Consider the following 23,988-nt stretch of genomic DNA (forward strand, 5'->3'; position numbering starts at 1 on the left):
TTTGTTAGTGCATCTATCGACCTGCCAGCGCTTTTGTTTGGCAAGTCTCATCATCTTTCTTTTTAGATATATTTTTCCACGTGGAATGTTTCCCTCTGTTATATTTAAAACAAATAATTATTGATCAGGTCAAATTCTGATAAGCACATCATTTTAGTGAATCACAAATTTACTTTCCAAAAAAAATCCAGGATGGAATAATTACAATATTATGAAGAGGACAGATTGCTACTCACCATATAGCGGAGATGTCAAGTCACAGACAAGCACAACAAAAAGGCTACTTAACATGTAAGCTTTTGGCCAGAAGGCCTTCTTTTGAAGTAGACGACATACACATCTTCACACTGTTTAGTAGTCTTGTCATTGCGCCTGTCTGCAACTCAGCATTTCCGCAATATGCTGAGTAGCAATCTATCTTTTTCATAATATTGTCATAAATTTAATTTACCCTATTGTTATCAGCAATCTGAAATTATACCCTGCATAATGAAGTTTAGTAAAATACAGCATGGGCAGGAATTGAGCTGTGTCGTCAAATCGTACACGCATTATGTATGGAATAGGAAAAAAACAAATTAAGGAGGGGATTTCAGCAAGCGAAGCTATTCCACCATGCTGTACTTCACCATGCACTCTGTGTAGAGCTAGTTTACACTGAGCTAGTCTTGCATGTACACCATCGCACTTGCTGCATAACATGTTATGGAGGCAAGCATAACATTACAATACAGTTTGCCAATGTCTAGAGATAAGTGGAACTTATTTTGACCAATTGTTGCAGTTTTGTTCATCAAATTTAAAGCTTGTTGGCATATAATAACAATGTGTATATGAAAATTTTCCTTCTCATCAACATTCAATCCCAAGTAGCATGCCACACATCTCTTGATTGAATTGTTATAGTCTTATGGTTAGATTTCTTGTCCATGGCAGTCTTTCTTTGAGCACTATGCATACGGTTTCATTTGTACCTATTTTAAGTTTGTTCTTCAAACACCAGCTGTAAATCAATGCATAACATCTTGACAATTTTCTTGTAAGTCTGCCTCATTGTTCTCCCTTATTGCTATGTCAGTGTTTGACATATGCAATGCATCCTTCTGTTTGAGTTAATTCACCATGTTCTGTCAGAGTGTCTCTAAGCCTATCAAAAGTTACAGCTATGTCTATCATTTCACTATGTTCTTCTACTTTGATGTGCCAATCACTTTTAAAGCCTGATTTACAGCCTTTTTGGTGCTCTTTTGTAACTTTCTCTATTATTTCAGCCTACTGCAAAATAATTTGTGTTTGATAAACATACTGGCATGTAAGACTTTGTTTCCTTTGGATCTATGTCTTTTGATTTTCTGAAAATAATTATTTTTCAAGACATATGTGAAAAGAAGTGGAATGTTGTCTGACTTTTCTTAGATCTCTCCATGACTAACAATGAATCTTTTTCTAAGTCTCCCATTTGAGTGGACGGAACACCTCTGTGACATTTTCATACTTACTAAACAAACTTGAGATGACAGTTGCTATTGCTTTTGGATATTTTTCTATCTCCTTTTGTTCACATTACCTGGTAAGCATCCCCAAAGACAAGCAATATTTTGGAATGAGTTGAACAAGCAATCCTCTACAAGCTTTCTTGCATTTCATTACAATTATCTGGATTTGTGATCTCCCCAAATGATCCTTTAGAGCTACCAATGTTTTTTTTGTTCTTTGTCCAATTAAAAAGCTCATCTCATGTTGCATAAGCTCATAAGTAGTTTCCTAGGGAACAGTATGGACCTATAGCAAGTGACTTCCATCAGCCAAGAAATGTGGCATCAATATGAGCACTGGTATCCACTGCCCCTCGTATATCATGGACAGAGTGTGAGCTGAGTTTCATAAGATCACTGTTTGTGGAATCAAAGTTTATACCTGTACTTGTCACTGAAAAGAGGAACATAGCTCAGGCATCCTCAGTGAACAATTCCAAAAGACTGAATTCAGTGTTATGGTCTTCTCTGTGTCATCCTCCACTTAGGCACCAGTATGATCACTGAGTGACTGTACAGCCATTTATTGATTTTATGTAAAATCATAATGCCTTTGGATTTTTCATCAGATCAATAGTCAAAATTTTACTACCAAACTTATCAAACGTTTTGTGTATTGCTCTCCTAATGCCCATACTTGCTTCATTCAGATATTGTTTGTCAGCAACCTTTGGACCCCATTGAAGTCTCCCTTTACTTTTATAGCTTCTTTTTAACACAGGTACCGAACCATGGTATTTTCAATCCACCACAATCTAGCATAGTACATACATTTGTAATGCATGTTATGCAACCCTCTTGAATTGTATCCATTGATACTCCACATTTTCAACTCCAGAGATAAATGTTTGAAGCGAAATAGCTACTTTCCAGCAGTAATCAGCAGCCACCATCTAAGAATGTCGAGCAGTTGCCCCAAGGAAATGTTGCGGGGTACACAAAAAATGATCCAACAGCCATATATTGAACATATCTGCTGGTAAAGCCAGACGAATCGCAATAAATGTGGCATTTACAGTGCATAGAACTCAAGACATGTCAGTAATGTACAACAAGAAGAGTAGCAAACCTAATACCGAATCTTTGGGGATGCCAGGTACTATTAGCCTCCATTGTGACTTTTAGTCCTCCAAGCACAAGAAACAAGCCTGGATTTCTATGCATGGTTATATAGTGGGAAAAGTAGAACAGTAATAAGCTTGATGATCTGCACTGTAATGCAACAATGTTCAGCAGATGCTGATACAACACACAAAAGGATTATTTCTGATGGTATTGTTAGTAACACATTTCAGAAAAAATTTGCCAGAAAATAACCAACAAGTTTAAGTTCAAGGAATGCACAAGGGAAAGAATAGATCCAGGGAAGCGCATGAACTAGGAAGAGTCCACCAGAGCATGCATGAAGAGATGTACTGAAATCTAGGTCACCTGAATGTGCAGCAGTCAAGGAACAGGGAAAGGAGGATAAGAAACTGAACCTTACAGATTATTAAAAAGACTAATCTGCACCCAACAGTACTACATTTGTCATTAAGTGAATCATAATAGAGGATATTATTGTTGTTTGTTATTCCAATAACAAATATCACTGATGATATGGTAAAAATGTGCTAATTAATATTGGAAAATAAGACTGTCTTCATCTCAAAAGAAATAGCTTGTAGTTGTTTTCTTCTGTCTTAAGGGTACTTGCTTGTGGATCTGCTTCAAAAAATTAAAATTTTGTTTTTCATGTTAAAATAATGCTAAATGTTTCCTGAAGAAAACTGCAGTTAAAAACAGTTGAATTGGACATCAGAAGTTATTTAAAAAAACAACTAAAAGACCTCTTGGTGTGCAGTGAAACCTATGTTTCTGCTGCTGTCACACATCACATGTTGTCATTAGATCCAATTCGAGAAAGATATACGGTGCAACTGTTTCTTGAGATGGCAAGCCCATTAGAAGATATGCTTTGTTATGGTCTTATGTTTTCCCTCGTAGGATATCTTTGATTTTTGAGTGTTGTTTTGTTTTGTGTAGTTTGACTTTTTGCTATTTTGTCATCCTCAAAAGTTATTACCCCTCCAATAAAACATTTTGGTACTGGTGTGAAGTTCTGGTGCTCCAGTTGCTAGGAATATGTTCTGGGTTCAGTATGAGGCAATCATTGGTGGCAGTTGATTACGTGAGAGTGGCCAAAACTGAGAAGTGGGTCCTTGAGACAACTAAAGAGGCAAGAATAACAAGGAGACTCAAGGAAAGGAAGAGGGAAGATGAGGAACATGTAAACCAAGACAATTACACAGCTAGACTGTATTAGTAACAACAGAGAGGTTCTGTAGTTCAAATATAATTTTGAATTGAATTTCCTGATAATTGAATTTTCTGTCATATTTATTTTATGCAAAAAATAATCTATTTGAGCTAGAGGGTTTAAATTTATTGGGATATTCAGGATACTATTTTCAGTGAAGTAAACTACATACACTAACATACTACCAACAGGGAGAAAAATATATACTGGTTAATTACAGAAAAGGAACCTTATTTTTAACTTAACATTTCTAGAATAAAAACTTGTGACTGGAATAAAATGATAGTAGTCCACTTTTTAGATGGATATGTTATTAATGTGTATGTAAAGTTTCAAACATCTAATTACAGTAGTTAGTCAGTGCATAGATTCCAAGTATTGACTGGCAAATAGAACTTGTAATTTACTGATCTTCACAAAAAAATTTAGTTAAGTCAATATGGAAACTAATGTGATAAATTATATATCAAAATGTTCAACAAGAAGCACTCCTATTGTCTTACAATTTTCATCCTACTAAGAGTACACATTTATTAGTTAAGAGTCCTGTAAACATTATGAACATTGTTAGTATTTTTCCACCGTAAGTGAACTGCAAATGTTATATATTTAAGAAGAGAGAATCAAAGTAATACTTATTGTAATAGCTGCTGCAATAGGTACCTCTCAGACAAACATGTAAAAAGAAAAAAAAAGTTGAGTGTGAACCTTTAACCTCTTGATGATTTCTTACATCTGTTGTATTTTTGTGTAATATTCCAGTAAATGCCACTTTCTGCCTGTATTTAAATAGACACTTTTTATTGATTATATTGATAATGACACAAAAGTAATTATCATTCCATTATGATCCACTTTAAGTCTTAATCTGACAAAGACACGTATTATATAATTTAAAACAAGTAAAAATGACCTGCTAGGAACAGAACTCGACTGTGAGGACCTTTTGGATGTCAAGTTACACATAGGAAAACTTATCAAGAAGCTAAATTTAGCATATTGTGCCCTTACAAGAATCTCGTGTGGCATTGACTTTAAGACAAGAGTGTTGGCTTATTATGCATAGTTTCACTCCCCATTATCTTATGGAGCAGTCATTTGGAGCTGTGCACCTAAAGTAAATAAATGTTTATTCAACAGAGGTGAGCAGTGAGAATATTGTGTAAAGTAAAGTAACAGCAGCTACATATATTGTAGAAGAATTTTTAAGGAGCTTGGAATTTTTATATGCACTTCCCAATACATTTATTCCTTAATTGTTTTTATAGCTGGCAATAAAAATCTGAACTGTAATCCAAACAATCACAATACAAGACACAAAAATAATTTCCATGTAAATTTTGCCTCACAGTCAAGCATTCAGAGTGAAGTTATTTAGTTATTTATTTACTATCCATCTTTAAACATTAAAAATGCAGTAATATCATCTTTTGTGTACATACACACTTAAATTTACAATTACATAAATGATGTACTTGATGTAAAAGTTATTTTATAGCCTATTATTATCATCTAGCAAGATACAGACTTGTCCATCATACTGTCCATGATATACTGAATATATTCATATATATAAGTTACATATCCTGATGAAAGCTATTTAACAGGATCCCATCTAAGATAGAGCAAAATCTGGGAACTTCTACCATTTCAAAAGAAAATTTTTTTTAAAATGTAATTTAGCAGTCAATCTTTCTACAATTTCTCTAAAGATCTAGATTCAAAGATTGTAAATCTACATGAGAAGTATAATAGTAATGTATTGTAACCAGAAACTATTTTCTTTGAAAAATATCAATAGGCTATAATCTACAAATAGAAGATAAAAACAGTTGTTTAATCTAACAGAGGACGCAGTAGCCTTTTCACAGTAGTAGCTTTCTTTCTAATTTGCATGACTAAATTTAGTTAGCATGAGCATCAACAGCATTAAGCAGTATAGTCATCATTTTTTTAAAAAAAAAATACAGTGTACATGTTAAGTTCTTACAATTACCTGGTCCTTTTTTATTATATACCTTGGCTTGTTACACACCTGAGTGTTCTTCTCCTCGATGGGCTCTTCAGAACTGAAGAATATTTAAATATATGAATTGTGCTATATAAATACTTAATGTATGAAGTGACTTGTTGTAATCTTAAATAAGTATGAATAGAAATCAACACCTTCTCCTGTCCAGTGTCTTATGCATAAGCTGCTTTGTAGACAACATGACCACTAAAATAGAATTTATAATGAATGAATGAATAAATAGTAGTCAGTCTTACATATAATGCAATGATCCATGCAGGTAGACATACTTTCATTGTTATTAGTAACTTCTGAACTTTCTATGAATGCAGTCTTATCCAAGAAAAATTGTATTCCTTAAATCTTTTTATATAGGCAACAGAAAAACTTTTCTCCTTGCTAAGGATCACTTGTAAATACTGGACATGTTATGCCCCAGACAAAATTCAGTATTGCATTCCAATGGATGGTTTCAATCAATTGCAATCATCAGTGCACACCGTCAGAATACACAAGTCTTCAAGACACACTGTTCCATGATGGAGCACTAATAGTGACATATCATGCTTGGGCTACCACTACTAGGAAATGTGCTCCGTAAACAGGCTAAGATGGTCAAATAATAATGTAGTATGCCATAATATATAGAATTATCCAATCTCAGTATTTAGATTAACAGCAATGGAAAAAATACTCACTGGTAGCACTTAGCATGGCAACTGAGATTGTAGATTATATTTATTACAGCCAAATACTGGAAGAAGAGTTATATACTACACAAAACAAAAGTTATACAAACATTTCTCTTTGTTTGTCCCGTGTGTGTTTATAGTTAGTGGGACTGTGCAAGTAGACATTAAAAGAGACATGAGCTTTCACTACCTTTGATGTGATCATTAGTTCATTTCCTTCAGCATTAGAAATTATGTTTTAAAATGATGTGAAGTTCAAAGATGCAGTACAGTGAAGACCAAAAGCACAAAAAACACTATTTTTCCTTAAAAAGATGGTAAACCAAAAAACCTGATTACAAACTGATGCAAAAAAGCAGTGATGGTAATATTTGAGAAAAGAAGTCCACTTTCTAGCCACTCAAGTAATAATATACTAGATCAACAAGCAGACCTCTCATATCATATCCTTTAATACTCCTAATGATTCAACCCCATCCTCTAACCAGCTGTACAGGAGCACCTTATTTATTATCTAATGCCCTCATGTACTCTGCCAGGGTTTAGACTATCTTTTATACTCTAAAACGAGAGATATTCTCCCTAAAATCCTTCCCATTTCTAATACAACAGTATTCTGTCTCCTAAACAGTTACAAAATCTCCTACTCTGACCCTCTGCCAGTGCTATCTTCATGACTTGGTGCTTGTGCCCACTCAGTATGTCCTATTCCACTGACCAAGTACACGTCACACATCAATGTCAGTGGTCAAATCTGGACTGTAGTCTACCCAAAGGCCAAGTCAATTGCTCATTGGCACAGCATGCTCTGGAGCCAACACTGTTAACTGAGGTGACTGCTTCACATTTCATGCTCTGTCTGGATCTTGCCACCCCCCCCCCCCCCCCCCAACATCATGTCTTAATTGCATACATAGACACTTTAATATGTTGCAATTTCACAAAATTATTCATGTTTTCATTCATATTCTTACTGCTAGCAAAACCACAAGTAATGCGTATCTTTAATATAATGTTATTTAAGTTTTCATTGTATTCTGAAAGAACATGATATCCCCTCTTCTTCATGTCAGGTAATTGAGCATTGCAGCCAACTGGAGATTGTTTGACACATGCTATTATCTGGCTGCTGTTGCACCTGGTGCACACTCAAAAGAGATGGATGGGATGAACTCTATGACACCTCAGATATATACACTGATCAATGAGAACATTATGGCCACTGACCTACTATTGATGTAAACCCATCCAGGCAATAGCAGCAGCATCTCGTGAAAAAAGGCTGCTAGTCAGACACACACATAGTGCATGTAGTAACAAGGATTGTGCTGTCTGTGTGTACAATGGGGAAGGCGCACGATCTATCAGAGTTTGAACAAGGGCAGATTGTAATGACCTGGAGGCTTGGCACAAGCATTTCACAAACTGTACAACTTGGGTGATTGTGGAGAGCTGTGGTGAGTGTCTTCAACACATGGTGAAACCATGGTAAAACCACATCCAGTTGTCATGGGGTTGGCTGGCCACATCTCACTACAGATGTTAGATCTCGTAGCCTGGGCAAGCTGGTGGAACAGGGTAGGCAGTGAACTGTGGTGGAAGTAACGACAGACTTTCATGCTGGCCAGAGTACAAGTGTGCCTGAACACACACTGCATCGAACACTCCTAACGCTGGACCTCCGCAGCCAATGCCCCGTGCATTTGCCAGTGGTAATACTACAATATCACCAGCTATGACTGAAATGGGCACGTGACCATTGGTACTGGACATTGCACAGTGGCAGAGTGTTGCATGGTCTGATGAATCCTGATACCTTCTTCAGCATGCTGATGGGAGGGCGCGAATCTATTGACACCTCTATTGTGGGATGGTGACAAGCTGGCAGTGGCTCCATTGTGCTCTGGGGAACATTCACGTGGGCATCCATGGGTCCAGTGGAGCTCGTGGAAGGCACCATGATGGACAAGGAGTATCATACACTGGTTGCAGACCACGTATGCCCCTTCATGATGATCACACTTCCAAATGGCAGTGGTATTTTTCAAGATAATGTGCCATGTCACGAGTGTAATGGAGTGGTTCAAGGAACACAGTGGTGAGATCCAATGGATGAACTGGTCCCCCAATTCACCAGATCTGAAACCGATCAAATATATCTGGCATGTGATTGAACATGGCACCAGAGCTCATCATCTCCCTCCCTGGAATTTACTGAATTAGAAAAGGTTTTGACAGAGAGACAGAAAAAGAGTACAGATTTGGAATGGAGGTGAAGAAAATTGTGAAGGGTACTAGTAAGCAAAACAGGAAGCATAAATCCAGAATAATTTAAGACCAGATAGATGGGGAACAGTGTAATATCAGCTAAATAGTCCATTTACAGTACTTCTCCATGATTGGAAGTATGAATGTTGGAACCTGAAAGTAATGACTCCTAATCCAATTCCTCCTCCCTGCTTCATCCTTTCCTCACATTTCCCTCTGCATTTCTGCATACTTTGCAAAGTGAGAAGGCAGCAGGGTAAGACACTGGACTTGTATGTGGGAGGGCAAAAGTTCAATTCTCAGCCTGGCTGTCCAGATTAGGTTTCCTGTGATTCTCCTAAATTCCCGATGGTTCCTTTAAAAGAAAGCAGCTGATAATCCTCTTCATCCTTTCTCTTCTGCACATTTCATTTCAGATTGCATGCTGTGACTTATTTTGAGTGTTGTTGATACAATGAAACTCAGATCTCTTCTGTTAGTTCATAGTTAACTTGAAGCATTTTGTCTCTCCTATCAAGAGTTTGGAGCAATTTTCTTTCATTTCATTACCTATGTATCTTACATTTCCTCAGTTTCAATACAGCACTTGGAAGTCTTGTCTGGGAGAGCAACAATGGGATAAGTAAATATAATATTCACTGCTCTTTCAAATTCTGAAGGTGGCAGGGGTAAAATACAGGGAGCGAAAGGCTATTTACAATTTGTACAGAAACCAGATGGCAGTTATAAGAGCCAAGGGACATGAAAGGGAAATAGTGGTTGAGAAGGGAGTGTGACAGGGTTGTAGCCTCTCCCTAATGTTATTCAATCTGTATATTGAGCAAACGGTAAAGGAAACAAAAGAAAAATTCTGAGTTGGTATTAAAATCCATGGAGAAGAAATAAAAACTTTAAGGTTCGCTGATGACATTGTAATTCTGTGAGAGACAGCAAAGGACTTGGAAGAGCAAATGAACGGAATAGACAGTGTCTTGAAAGGAGGATATAAGATGAACATCAACAAAAGCAAAATGAGGATAATGGAATGTAGACGAGTTAACTCAGGCGATGCTGAGGGAATTAGATTAGGAAATGAGACACTTAAAGTAGTAAAGAAGTTTTGCTATTTGGTGAGCAAAATAACTGATGATGGCTGAAGTAGAGAGGATATAAAATGTAGACTGGCAATGGCAAGGAAACCGTTTCTGAAGAAGAGAAATTTGTTAACATCGAGTATAGATTTAAGTGTCAGGAAGTCATTTCTGAAAGTATTTGTATGGAGTGTAGCCATGTATGGAAGTGAAACATGGACAATAAATAGTTTGGACAAGAAGAAAATAGAAGCTTTCAAAATGTGGTGCTACAGAAGAATGCTGAAGATTAAATGGGTAGATCACATAACTAATGAGGAGGTATTGAATAGAATTGGGGAGAAGAGGAGTTTGTAGCACAACTTGACTGGAAGAAGGGATCGGTTGGTAGGACATGTTCTGAGGCATCAAGGGATCACAAATTTAGCACTGGATGGCAGTGTGGAGGGTAAAAATCATAGAGGGAGACCGAGAAATGAATACACTAAGCAGATTCAGAAGGATGTAGGCCGCAGTACGTACTAGGAGATGAAGCAGCTTGCACAGGATAGAGTAGCATGGAGAGAGTAGCATGGAGAGCTGCATCAAACCAGTCTCAGGACTGAAGACCACAACAACAACATTCACTGAGAGAGAATGGAAAGCAAGACCTAGGGCAAGGAGTTACAGTAAGGAAAGGGATGAGATACAGGACAAAGAGAGATTGCCTTTGTGCAAATATGAGGGGTGGCATGTTGCACATGGTGATATAAAAGATTTAGGATTGTGGGGAAGCTATAGGGCATCCTCTCCTATCACCTATAAATCAAGTTAATGACAGAGGGCCAGTGTGAAACAATGAAGAGTATAAAGATAATTGGATGAGTGGTATGTAACCGAGTAGAGATACTTGCAGGACAGAGACAAGTAGCAATTAGAGGTATGGAAATTGTGGGAGTGAAGAACATCATAATCATTCTTCCTCTTGGATTTCTTCTCATTAGCAGTTCAAACAGTTTTGAGAAAAGGCAACTAATGCATAGATCAGTATATAATTGATGTCACAATTTCACTCTATTTTTATCAGTGGTATATAAAGAATAAAATCGTTTTTATTAATATAAATATAATTTTTCATAAAAGCTATAAGTGCTCAATGGAGATAACTAAACGTCTTTGAACACCTCTCAGTAGAACCAAGAACAATTAACAGATCCTTAATGTTTACAGGGAAACTACACTGATCAGCTGTGAGGACTAGTTGTGAGTCATGCTTGAGTGGCTCATTCGGTAAAGCACTTATCTACAAAAGGCAAAGGTCCTGAGTTCGTCTTGGGCCAGCACACATTTCTAATATATAAGGAAATTTAACTAAGCAGTTGTTTTGACAAGCGAATTCTGTTCTGGTTTGTGCAATGTGTTAAAATAAAAACAGTGATAAGAAAATACGATAGTATGTGATCACAATAACTGTGTACGTAATTGGGTAATGTATTTAGCTGAAGTATTTGAATATTAAAAAAAAGTTTGTAAATGAATGATGGTTAGGTACATGGATATTATTTTGACTGGAGTAGTGTCATGTAACACAACTCATGACAGAGCATGGAAGGAAGACATCATGGTCTTTAGCTGGTCGGTGCCATGGAGGTAAGGGGGTCTAAAAAGGCCTGGGGGCTGTGTAGGAACATTGCTGTAGCCTAAACTACTATTCAGAAATTTGCCTTCTATGTATCAGTTTGCAATTTGAGAATTTGAACTGTGAATGTAGTGCAACTTTGTGATATAATATACTGTTCATTTGCCTGCAACTGATCTGCTAGAACTAATTCAGATTCTATCTGTAACACTGTGTAAAGTATGTGTAGGACCATCATTCATAGCAAAGTAATCTGTGAATAAAGCAACAGTATAATTCAAATGCGTGCTAAACATACGTTAATACTCCAAAGGAATCAGCCTAAATTCCCTGTAGCATTCCTTAATTTACTCATCTCTTAAGTACCAGTATTTCACTGGCTGATCTCTTAGGCCACCTTAATAATCTTTATTCGCTTATATAAGGGTATAATGCAATCGTGTACAACAAAACAGCTGTAAAAATCAGCCTTTTAACAGGCTGCGTACTTGTCCTCTGCTGGACTGATAGCAGTAGAGTTACTGCCAGCCAAAAGTTGCAATGCCCAGACATTATGGTACATGTTATGCACAAAATGTTGGAGATCAAAGTGTTAATAGCCGCAAAAATTGAAAGCAAGATATATATTTTGTTGGAAATGACACAGCGAGTTACTAAAAGGAACCACATCAATGTTTGTGTGTATCATGGTCTGGGAATTGTTAATGTCGTGCATTCTCAATAATCACCAGTCACACAAAGTGCCACCCAGTAACAGATATTCTACATATGTAGCTTGCATGTAAAGTAGTTGCACTATATTGTTTTTGAAATTTATCTGTACTGTAATAAAAAATGTACTGCATCACAGCATATGTGAAGCACACTGTTTAAAGTAATAAACAACTGTTAAACACAAAAATGATTTTTTTATTTGTTAATAAAATGAGAGTAAAACTTCATTTTAAAAACCTTTTGTAGCCCTATATGAACAATAGTTAATCAGAAAGTTTATACTCTTCTACTACAACAAAAATTATATATGTTGTAGCACTGTACAAACATTGCTGAAAACCATATTTACAAAGGAACTCCTAATCCTGACAGTGACTTTCATGGGATTCTGTAGTTTCTTCATGCTTAAATGCCTGATAAGCTAATTCTTCAAATTCTTGTCTCTGTATTTCAAAGAAATGGTTGAACTCATTAATTTTTGATCTATTTCGTCTTATTTCCTCCCTGAAAAAAACGTAAGAACCCTTCTGTAATTAAATATATATATTTAAAAACAAAGTTAATGAATATAATGGAGGGAAACATTCCACATGGGAAAAATATATCTAAAAACAAAATGATGTGACTTACCAAACAAAAGTGCTGGCAGGTCAATAGACACACAAACAAACACAAACATACACACAAAATTCAAGCTTTCGCAACCAACGGTTGCTTCGTCAGGAAAGAGGGAAGGAGAGGGAAAGATGAAAGGATGTGAGTTTTAAGGGAGAGGGTAAGGAGTCATTCCAATCCCGGGAGCGGAAAGACTTACCTTAGGGGGAAAAAAGGACGGGTATACACTCACACACACACACATATATCCATCCACACATATACAGACACAAGCAGACATATTCAAAGACAAAGAGTTTGGGCAGAGATGTCAGTCGAGGTGGAAGTGCAGAGGCAAAGATGTTGTTGAATGACAGGTGAGGTATGAGTGGCGACAACTTGAAATTAGCGGAGATTGGGGCTTGGTGGGTAACGGGAAGAGAGGATACATTGAAGAGCAAGTTCCCATCTCTGGAGTTCGGATAGGTTGGTCTGCCAACCCAAAGTTTGGTACAGATTTATTGATGACATCTTCATGATCTGGACTCACAGTGAAGAAGAACTCCAGAATTTCCTCTCCAACCTCAACTCCTTTGGTTCCATCAGATTCACCTGGTCCTACTCCAAATCCCACGCCACTTCCCTTGATGTTGACCTCCATCTGTCCAATGGCCAGCTTCACACGTCCGTCCACATCAAACCCACCAACAAGCAACAGTACCTCCATTATGACAGCTGCCATCCATTCCACATCAAACGGTCCCTTCCCTACAGCCTAGGTCTTCATAGCAAACGAATCTGCTCCAGTCCGGAATCCCTGAACCATTACACCAACAACCTGACAACAGCTTTCGCATCCCGCAACTACCCTCCCGACCTGGTACAGAAGCAAATAACCAGAGCCACTTCCTCATCCCCTCAAACCCAGAACCTCCCACAGAAGAACCACAAAAGTGCCCCACTTGTGACAGGATACTTTCCGGGACTGGACCAGACTCGGAATGTGGCTCTCCAGCAGGGATACGACTTCCTCAAATCCTGCCCTGAAATGAGATCCATCCTTCATGAAATCCTCCCCACTCCACCAAGAGTGTCTTTCCGCCATCCACCTAACCTTCGTAACCTGTTAGTTCATCCCTATGAAATCCCCAAACTACCTTCCCTACCCTCTGGCTCCTACCCTTGTAACAGCCCCCCGGTGTAAAACCTGTCCCATGCACCCTCCCACCACCACCTACTCCAGTCCTGTAAGCCGGAAGGTGTACACGATCAAAGGCAGAGCCACGTGTGAAAGCACCCACGTGATTTACCAACTGACCTGCCTACACTGTGACGCATTCTATGTGGGAATGACCAGCAACAAACTGTCCATTCGCATGAATGGACACAGGCAGACAGTGTTTGTTGGTAATGAGGATCACCCTGTGGCTAAACATGCCTTGGTGCACGGCCAGCACATCTTGGCACAGTGTTACACCGTCCGGGTTATCTGGATACTTCCCACTAACACCAACCTATCCGAACTCCGGAGATGGGAACTTGCTCTTCAATATATCCTCTCTTCCCGTTACCCACCAGGCCTCAATCTCCGCTAATTTCAAGTTGCCGCCACTCATACCTCACCTGTCATTCAACAACACCTTTGCCTCTGCACTTCCGCCTCGACTGACATCTCTGCCCAAACTCTTTGTCTTTGAATATGTCTGCTTGTGTCTGTATATGTGTGGATGGATATGTGTATGTGTGTGCGAGTGTATACCCGTCCTTTTTTCCCCCTAAGGTAAGTCTTTCCGCTCCCGGGATTGGAATGAGTCCTTACCCTCTCCCTTAAAACCCACATCCTTTCGTCTTTCCCTCTCCTTCCCTCTTTCCTGACGAAGCAACCGTTGGTTGCGAAAGCTAGAATTTTGTGTGTATGTTTGTGTTTGTTTGTGTGTCTATCGACCTGCCAGCACTTTCGTTTGATAAATCACATCATCTTTGTTTTTAGATATATTTTTCCCACGTGGAATGTTTCCCTCTATTATATAAATATATATATTCTTACATATACTGCAAATAAGTGTAGCCTTTTGAAGAGAACTTTTTAATTTGTCAATTAACTCAAGATTTGAAATACAAAGGTGTACTGGAAGTGAACGCATTAACACTTAACCCTAAGACAAGAGGCCTCAACTGAACAATGCCTCCACAAGTTTAAAAAATTCTCTAGGTGGCCCACAAAAGACAGATTTTTTGACATGCAGAATTTGATGTTTGGTGGATATTACAAGTAAAACAATGGTGATTAATGCTGAAACATACAGAGATCTGACTATCTTTCATCAAAATGTGCAACCAATCTGGTCTACATTTATGATCTACAGACCCCTGGGGTGAACTAGTGATGTAGGCACTACTGTGAGAAATTTTAAGTAGTATGCAAAAATAACACTTTACAGCAATTTTTAATCTTAAGTCCTATAATGTGGCATTTATGGTTTATTATATAATTCTACACTATTTTTATATACAATTTATGATTTAATGAACTGATGAGACTCAAAAAATATAAACAATCAAAGTCATTATGATATTAAATTTGATTTATTAAAATATCTATGAGTGCCTACAAGGAAAAAAGGTTGAGAGACATGTCCGGGGGGGGGGGGGGGGGGGTACAGTTTTTCAATTTTTAAAAGATACTGTAACTGTAAGCAAACATACTTATTACATAAATACAAGATAACAAAAAAGGAACATAATAACCAAGCAAATCTCACTTATAATTCATTCAAATATATTACTTTCCCAAACAATCAGTCTTAAAATGAATTTCAAATAATCCTATTGGCTAATCACTTCTATTTAATGATGACGATCAAGTTTAGGCTCAATCTGCACACCTAAGTCGCACATTCTGTGACAGCCAATGAGCTTTCAGTAGCTTTCTGAGCACTCTGTTATGAATTTCTTAGTCAATGTGAGCATTAAACAAGACCATAGAGAGTTATTTAGTGTATGTTCACTCTATTTGTTGCAAGGTGTCATCACTGATGGTGCTGGTAAGCAGCAAATTCTACATAAGCAAGCTTGAGACATAATCTGCAGAATGCAGTACATGCTTTAAAGTGCAAAGCACATGTTTTCATGTACCACAATTGTTGCTTGGGACTGGAAACTCTGTAATCCCTGTCCATCCCTCAACCTGTATGAGCTGCCATCATATGTGAATCGGACTATAATACTGAGTGAAGTCAGAGTTTCCTGCTAAACCATGGACAGTGGTTGCTTGATCTTCTTATGACATCATGGGTAAATAAATTGTCTATCAGATGTTATGGATCTTAAGACAACTTTTAAGGTGCCCACAATGTCTTTTTATTAAAATAAAGATATACAAAAATTGTTACCCACAACTGCAAGAGCAGAAACCACACACATACACAAAGACAGAAAGATTTCCTTAACAAATAAAGTTATGCAGAATTTTTTTCTCACAGCTGCAAGAGCAGAATACAAACACACACACACACACACACACACTTTAACTGGTTGTTGTTGTGCCTGGTAGCATGAATTCAAGATGTGACCATGCACACTGTTGGTTGGTGTGGTGTGGCATTGACTCAGTCCTTCAAGTGTTTCCATAACCAAATGTCTAGGGGATTGAAGTCTGGGGAATGAGTCGGCCAAGGTGTTGGGCCAACCCCCCCCACCACCCACCAATCCAGTGGCCCCAAAATGTCTGCGGTAGATGTTTGTGCACACTGTGACGAAAGTGTGCAGGTGCACCATCATGCGTGGACCACAGTTGAATTTGTTGCTGCAATGGTGCACCCTCCAGTAAGGTAGGTAATACAATAATGACGCAGTCCAAATAATGCCCCCAGTTAACCTTTGTGGTAGCAGTATGGCCCTATTAATCTATCGCCAAATATACCTGCCCATATGTTGATTGAGAATTGGTGCTGATTTCCTCTTTCCTAAAGAGAGTCAGACATCGCCTCTCCTGCTGCTAATCGTCACACATTAGACTCAGGGGTTTCTTCCACCGAACTTAGCACATGTCCCTCCATGTCAGGCATGAGAGTGTGTGGGGTCTCCACTATCAGTCTTCTGAAGTTCAAGGGTACCTGTGCCCTCAGATGCTGGAAAAGTCTGAAAAACAGCTTATCAGAGGGTACTCTGCACTGTGGATGTTTTGCAGCATAGTGGGCATGGACTTGCAGGTAATGTACATTTGCTAAACCATAGCTATCATATCCGCCACTTCACTTGTTGAGTAGTAGGCTTCCATTGCTAACAAATGATGGAAGAAAGAAAATGTAAGTGTACTACACCAGTGCAATAACAGTAAACACTTAAGTGAATCTGTGTTTGGAAGAAGGTAAACACCATGATATGTACCCAGAGTTGACAGTACTGTACAATTAGGCACACAAACATGGTGAAAATTAATGTAGCCTACAATATGACTCGAACCAAACAACTTACTGCAGACCACCTAATGGTGGTAGATTACTGAGAGTAAGACATCATAATACCCTGCCAACACGTTTGACAGAGCACCCATGCAATGACTGTGTTAATGTCCACAACCAAGCATCATGCAACTCTTCCAATAAACATGTGTTTATCTTGGAAAGTAGGCATTTCCGGACCCACATTTATTGGACTTACTTTTCTTGTTTCAATGAGTACTACTGCCTCTCAAAGTATACAACACTTTTTTTTTGAACACCACAGTTAGATGATGATCAGTTTGGATTTAGGAAATGTAAAGGCACCAGAGAGGCAGTTCTCATATCATCCTTGATATGGGAAGCAATGCTGAAGAAAAATCAAGTCACACTCCTAGGATATGTTGACATAGAAAAGCATTCAATAATGTAAAATGGGGAAAGATGTTCTAAATTTTGAGAGAAATAGGAGTAAGCTATAGGGAATGATGGGAAATACATAATATTTACAAGAACCAAGATAAAACATTAAGATTGGAAGACCAGAAATGAAACAATGATGGAGATAAAAGAAAGGTTCACGAGTGGGATTTAAATTCAGTGTGAAAGGATATTAATGATGAGATTCTTGGGTGACATTGCTATACCAAGTGAAAGTGAAGAAGAATTACTGAATCTGTTGGAGGGAATGAAGAATCTAATGAGTATATAATGTGGTTTGAGAGGAAACCAGATGAAGGCAAAGGTAATGAGACGGGCACTGATCACAAAGCAGATGAATCGTGCTGGGGCACATAAGACCAGTGAGAATACTGATGACTCAGGGAAAAAAGCAATTATATCATTTCTTCTATGATTATAAGAGAGCCTGAGATGATCTGTGTTTAAATGCAGCCCTGCAGGCAATAAAAAATAAAAAAAACAGTAAGTTGAAGTTGAGATTATATCTTAAATGTACAGTTTGTATGATTCATAATTGACTAATGCAGAGAAACTTAAATTAAATATATAAAGTTATCCTCATATGAATTGCCAAGCTGATTTTGTATGGGTTCCTTAAAATGTGTGGGATCATAGATATCTATCAAAAGAGTAGCATAATTTAAAAACATGACATTAACACAGTTAGTGATGATAAACAATCTGTTAGTTACATGGCTGTTGTATCTGAAATAAGTATAAAGTGTGAAGTTACTTGCATATACTGATGACTCAGAGGTAGTGTAAACTCATTTTTAACAAATAAATTGAACTTATGCACTAAGTTTCAATAGTGTAAACTCATTTTTAACAAAGAAATTGAAATTCTGAACAAAGTTTCAGTTTTCAAAAGTAAAATAATGTCTTGTGGAGATAAATATATTTCACCATATTCTCACATCACAGTAGATCATGACATTTCAGCTACAGAAAATCATCTCTGAAAGAGAGGGTTTATTAACATATAATATAATTTTAAGTGTTAGGAAGCCTTTTCTGAAAATATTTGCTCAAGGTGTAGCCTTGTACAGAGGTGAACAGTGGACAGTAAGCAGTTGAGTCAACAAGGAAATAGCACTCCTGAAAGGTTCTGCAAGGTTCGCAGGAGAGCTTCTGTAAAGTTTGGAAGGTAGGAGACGAGATACTGGCAGAAGTAAAGCTGTGAGGACCGGGCGTGAGTCGTGCTTCAGTAGCTCAGATGGTAGAGCACTTGCCCGCGAAAGGCAAAGGTCCCGAGTTCGAGTCTCGGTCGGGCACACAGTTTTAATCTGCCAGGAAGTTTCATATCAGTGCACACTCTGCTGCAGAGTGAAAGTCTCATTCTGGAGAATAAGGGTGTTTGTCATGTAAATCAGATTCACAGGTGCTGGAAGGAAGGAAAAATTGCAGTTTTAACACTGATGGCTCTCACACCAGTAATAATTATATGTTAAATGCTATATACACTTATGGCTGCGACTACCAAACTATCAGTAGGATAGAAATGTTCACTGACAAATTGTCTACCATCTATCAAACAATGTAAAACCCAGGATGGAATAATGACAGTATTATGAAAAGCATAGATTGCTACTCACCATATAGTGTAGATGTTGAGTCAAAGATAGGCACAACAAAAAGACTGTCAAACAAGTAAGCTTTTGTCAAAAAAGGCCTCCAATTAGACAACATACGCACACACACTCATGCAAATGCAACTCACACATACATGGCCACCAAATGACATTGCCCATATAGTACCTGTGTTGTTTATGTCAGATCTTTAAAAGTTGTTTGTGTGTGTGTGTGTGTGTGTGTGTGTGTGTGTGTGTGTGTGTGTGTGTATGTGAGTTCATTCGTACTCTTCTTTTTCCAGTTCTCCATTTCCCACATCCCCTTGTTGTTGTTGTGGTCTTCAGTCCTGAGACTGGTTTGATGCAGCTCTCCATGCTACTCTATCCTCTGCAAGCTTCTTCATCTCCCAGTACCTACTGCCACCTACATCCTTCTGAATCTGCTTGGTGTATTCATCTCTTGGTCTCCCTCTATGATTTTTACCCCCCACGCTGCCCTCCAGTGCTAAATTGGTGATCCATTGATGCCTCAGAACATGTCCTACCAATCGATCCCTTCTTCTAGTCAAGTTGTGCTACAAACTCCTTTTCTCCCCAATTCTATTCAATACCTCCTCATTAGTTATGTGATCTACCCATCTAATCTTCAGCATTCTTCTGTAGCACCACATTTCGAAAGCTTCTATTCTCTTCTTGTCCAAACTATTTATCGTCCATGTTTCACTTCCATATATGGCTACACTCCATACAAATACTTTCAGAAATGACTTCCTGACACTTAAATCTACACTCGATGTTAACAAATTTCTCTTCTTCAGAAACGGTTTACTTGATATTGCCAGTCTACATTTTATATCCTCTCTACTTCGACCATCATCAGTTATTTTGCTCCCCAAATAACAAAACTCCTTTACTACTTTAAGTGTCTCATTTGCTAATCTAATACCCTCAGCATCTCCTGACTTAGTTCGACTACATTCCACTATCCTCATTTTGCTTTTGTTGATGTTCATCTTATATACTCCTTTCAAGACGCTATCCATTCCGTTCAACTGCTCTTCCAAGTCCTTTGCTGCCTCTGACAGAATTAGAATGTCATCGGCGAACCTCAAGGTTTTTATTTCTTCTCCATGGATTTTAATACCTACTCCAAATTTTTCTTTTGTTTCCTTCACTGTTTGCTCAATATACAGATTGAATAACATTGGGGAGAGGCTACAACCCTGTCTCACTCCCTTCCCAACCACTGCTTCCCTTTCATGCCCCTCAACTCTTATAACTGCCATTTGGTTTCTGAACAAATTGTAAATAGCCTTTCGCTCTCTGTATTTTACCCCTGCCACCTTCAGAATCTGAAAGAGAGTATTCCAGTCAACATTGTCAAAAGCTTTCTCTAAGTCTACAATGTTAGAAATGCAGCTTTGCCTTTTCTTAATCTAGCTTCCAAGATAAGTCGTAAGGTCAGTATTGCCTCATGTGTTCCAATATTTCTACTGAATCCAAACTGATCTTCCCCGAGGTCGGCTTCTACTAGTTTTTCCATTCGTCTGTAAAGAATTCGCGTTAGTACTTTGCAGCCGTGACTTAGTAAACTGATAGTTCGGTAATTTTCACATCTGTCAACACGTGCTTTCTTTGGGATTGGAATTATTATATTCTTCTTGAAGTCTGATGGTATTTCTCCTGTCTCATACATCTTGCTCACCAGATGGTAGAGTTTTGTCATGACTGGCTCTCCCGAGGCCATCAGTAGTTCAAATGTAATGTTGTCTACTCCCGGGGCCTTGTTTCGATTCAGGTCTTTCAGTGCTCTGTCAAACTCTTCACGCAGTATCATATCTCCCTTTTCATCTGCATCTACATCCTCTTCCATTTCCATAATTTTGTCCTCAAGTACATCACCCTTGTATAGACCCTCTATATATTCCTTCCACATTTCTGCTTTCCCTTCTTTGCTTAGAACTGGGTTTCCATCTGAGCTCTTGATATTCATACAAGTGGTTCTCTTTTCTCCAAAGGTCTCTTTAATTTTCCTGTAGGCAGTATGTATCTTACCCCTAGTGAGATAAGCCTCTACATACTTACATTTGTCCTCTAGCCATCCCTGCTTAGCCATTTTGCACTTCCTGTCGATCTCATTTTTGAGACGTTTGTATTCCTTTTTGCCTGGTTCATTTACTGCATTTTTATATTTTCTCCTTTCATCAGTCAAATTCAATATTTCTTCTGTTATCCAAGGATTTCTACTAGCCCTCATCTTTTTACCTACTTGATCCTCTGCTGCCTTCACTACTTCATCCCTCAAAGCTACCCATTCTTCTTCTACTGTATTTCTTTCCCCCCTTCCTGCCAATTGTTCCCTTATGCTCTCCCTGAAACTCTGTACAACCTCTGGTTCTTTCAGTTTATCCAGGTCCCATCTCCTTAAATTCCCACCTTTTTGCAGTTTCTTCAGTTTTAATCTACAGTTCATAACCAATAGATTGTGGTCAGAGTCCACATCTGCCCCTGGAAATGTCTTACAATTTAAAACCTGGTTCCTAAATCTCTGTCTTACCATTATATAATCTATCTGAAACCTGTCCCATATTTTTCCTATATTTGTTATGAACATTGCATATTCATTTGGAGCTTGTTGTTTCTTTCCGACTTATCGTACAGGGCAGCCTGCCAGTCTGGGGATATGTAGCACTTTTGGTAAAATATTATTTCAAACTTCATTTTCCATTGTGTCTCACCAGTTCCAGTCAATCTTTACCTCCAACCTCAAGTCAAGCCCCTTCTATATTCCATATAACCCAGGTTTTCTTTAATGAACTCTTTATTTCACCACCTCACTTCTGACGCTCACCCATCCCGCTTCATATTCTGCACATTATTTTATACAAATTTTGCTCTTATTGCTGACTTATTGACTGCCTACACCTCATTATTAGAAGTAATGGACTTGGATCTTGGTTTTCAGCTATTGATTTACTTCATAATCATTTCCTGTACATTGTGTAGGCCTATATCTTAATCTGGAACTTCTCGCTTTTGACACTTGTATAAGAACTTTTTGTTTGTGTTATTCTCTGCCTTTGTTTGATGAAGGGATTTCAGAAATTCCCCATCACTAGTGGCTTCATATCCAGCTATTATTTTGAGATATTGTAAATGAACAACCCTTGCTATTAGCAGTGTTATTAGGTTTAATAGATGTAAACCTACAGTTAGGCATGCTGAAAAAAAAATTAGAAATGTATACTAACCTATGAATTTCTCTGCACATGTTTCTTGCCCACTGCTTTGCCCTTTCTACTAGTGTATCTTCACGTTCATTAATTATGCGTATGTGATATGCATGAGAATTTTTTGATGCTTTATTCAGTGTTTCTTTGTCAATCATTATCTATATGTGGAAAAATAAAGAACTCATTTGAAATGTTTCAGGCACAAACAAACATTCACATCAAAGTAATCAAAATCTCTTTTAAAATTATTTAAAGTTGCACTATTTTTTGTGTATAATTCACAATGTACAAAATGAGATTTTATGAAAACTGGCATATAAGAAATCCATGATTATAACAACACCATTAGATGCTTTATCAGTTTTAATTTTCAAAATCATAATTTTAATCATTATTGGTTTTGATTTAGTCAGAATAAAAGTGAAAGTTGAATACTTATAATATCTGAAATGGAAGAGGAGTACCTATTTACCCCCATAAAAAGAAAAATTACTACAAGACTGTCAGTCAGACAACTGAAAAATTCAGTTTAATCCCTAGCTTTCAGAATTTTAAAGGAACCCCTCCTGCATGCCTGTAATCATACAGCACGGAGTACAGACAGGCCAAGCACAACTATGGCAAAGGTTTAAAAGAAAACTCAGAATGTGGGAGCATAAAAATAAAGTTCCACAGTTTAGTTTTAGATAATTCCTATTCTTCATCCATATAAATGACATTCCAGTGGGTTTAAACAACTATTGAAACTATAATGTTTGCTCCTATTGAGATGCAGCAAGCTGGAAACTTATCCATCTGTTATGTTTTGTGCTCCCATGAATAACAGAAATTTTTTCACTCTTTCATTCTATATCTAATGCAGTTGCACACAAAATATGTAATATGTACAGCAATATGTCAGATTGCTAATTATGTGCAATTCTGTCTCAATTCATAGTTCAATAGTTTATATTTATCTTCCTTGATGTAATAATTTACTCACCCCAGGAACAACTGTAGTTCTTTGAGGTTCTTAGGACCTGGTAAGTCAACAATGGCAGCACAAGATACTGTGTGAGGGGTGAGTGCATTTTCACTTAATGTACGACAGGAGTACTTGACATATGTTGCAAAGAAACTAGATTTGTAGAGTGACAGCACTGACCACTGGTTTCGAGCCACTCAAACAGCAGCTGGAGAATGTGAAGGTGCTGTCTCTATGTGGCCCCAGTAACTAACAAATAGTCTAAATAATTAGCACAGTTGTGGATACCTTGGATGAGATGCTCAAGATATTTCTGAAATATCATAGAAGCTCTTGCAAACCCAAATGGCAACCTGTTATAACAATATACGCCAAATGCCATATTAAGCTCTAAAAACTTCATCTAATCATCTACCAGAAATCAAAAGTAGGCGTCAGCAAGATCTATGTCTGAAAAATATTGCCCCCAGCCAATTTAAACAACAATTACTCCTGCTGAAGAAGTAGATACATAT

The 23,988-nt window shown here is 37.8% G+C and overlaps 1 protein-coding gene across 1 annotated transcript in view; it reads right to left on the reverse strand.

The window, feature by feature from the left end:
- Nucleotides 1–5,804: 5,804 nt before the first annotated feature.
- The window catches only part of LOC126251688 (dynein regulatory complex subunit 3), a 105,787-nt gene continuing 87,603 nt past the window's right edge, over nt 5,805–23,988 (reverse strand). The window contains exons 8-10 of the mRNA XM_049952275.1: nt 22,528–22,667; nt 12,557–12,711; nt 5,805–5,903 (exon numbers count right to left, since the gene is read on the reverse strand). Of these exons, the coding sequence (XP_049808232.1) occupies nt 12,567–12,711; nt 22,528–22,667 (285 nt within the window). The 3' untranslated portion in view covers nt 5,805–5,903; nt 12,557–12,566. The remainder of the gene's footprint in view (nt 5,904–12,556; nt 12,712–22,527; nt 22,668–23,988) is intronic.

This window comes from Schistocerca nitens, chromosome 4, assembly GCF_023898315.1.
Source record: "Schistocerca nitens isolate TAMUIC-IGC-003100 chromosome 4, iqSchNite1.1, whole genome shotgun sequence".
Lineage (NCBI taxonomy): Eukaryota > Metazoa > Arthropoda > Insecta > Orthoptera > Acrididae > Schistocerca > Schistocerca nitens.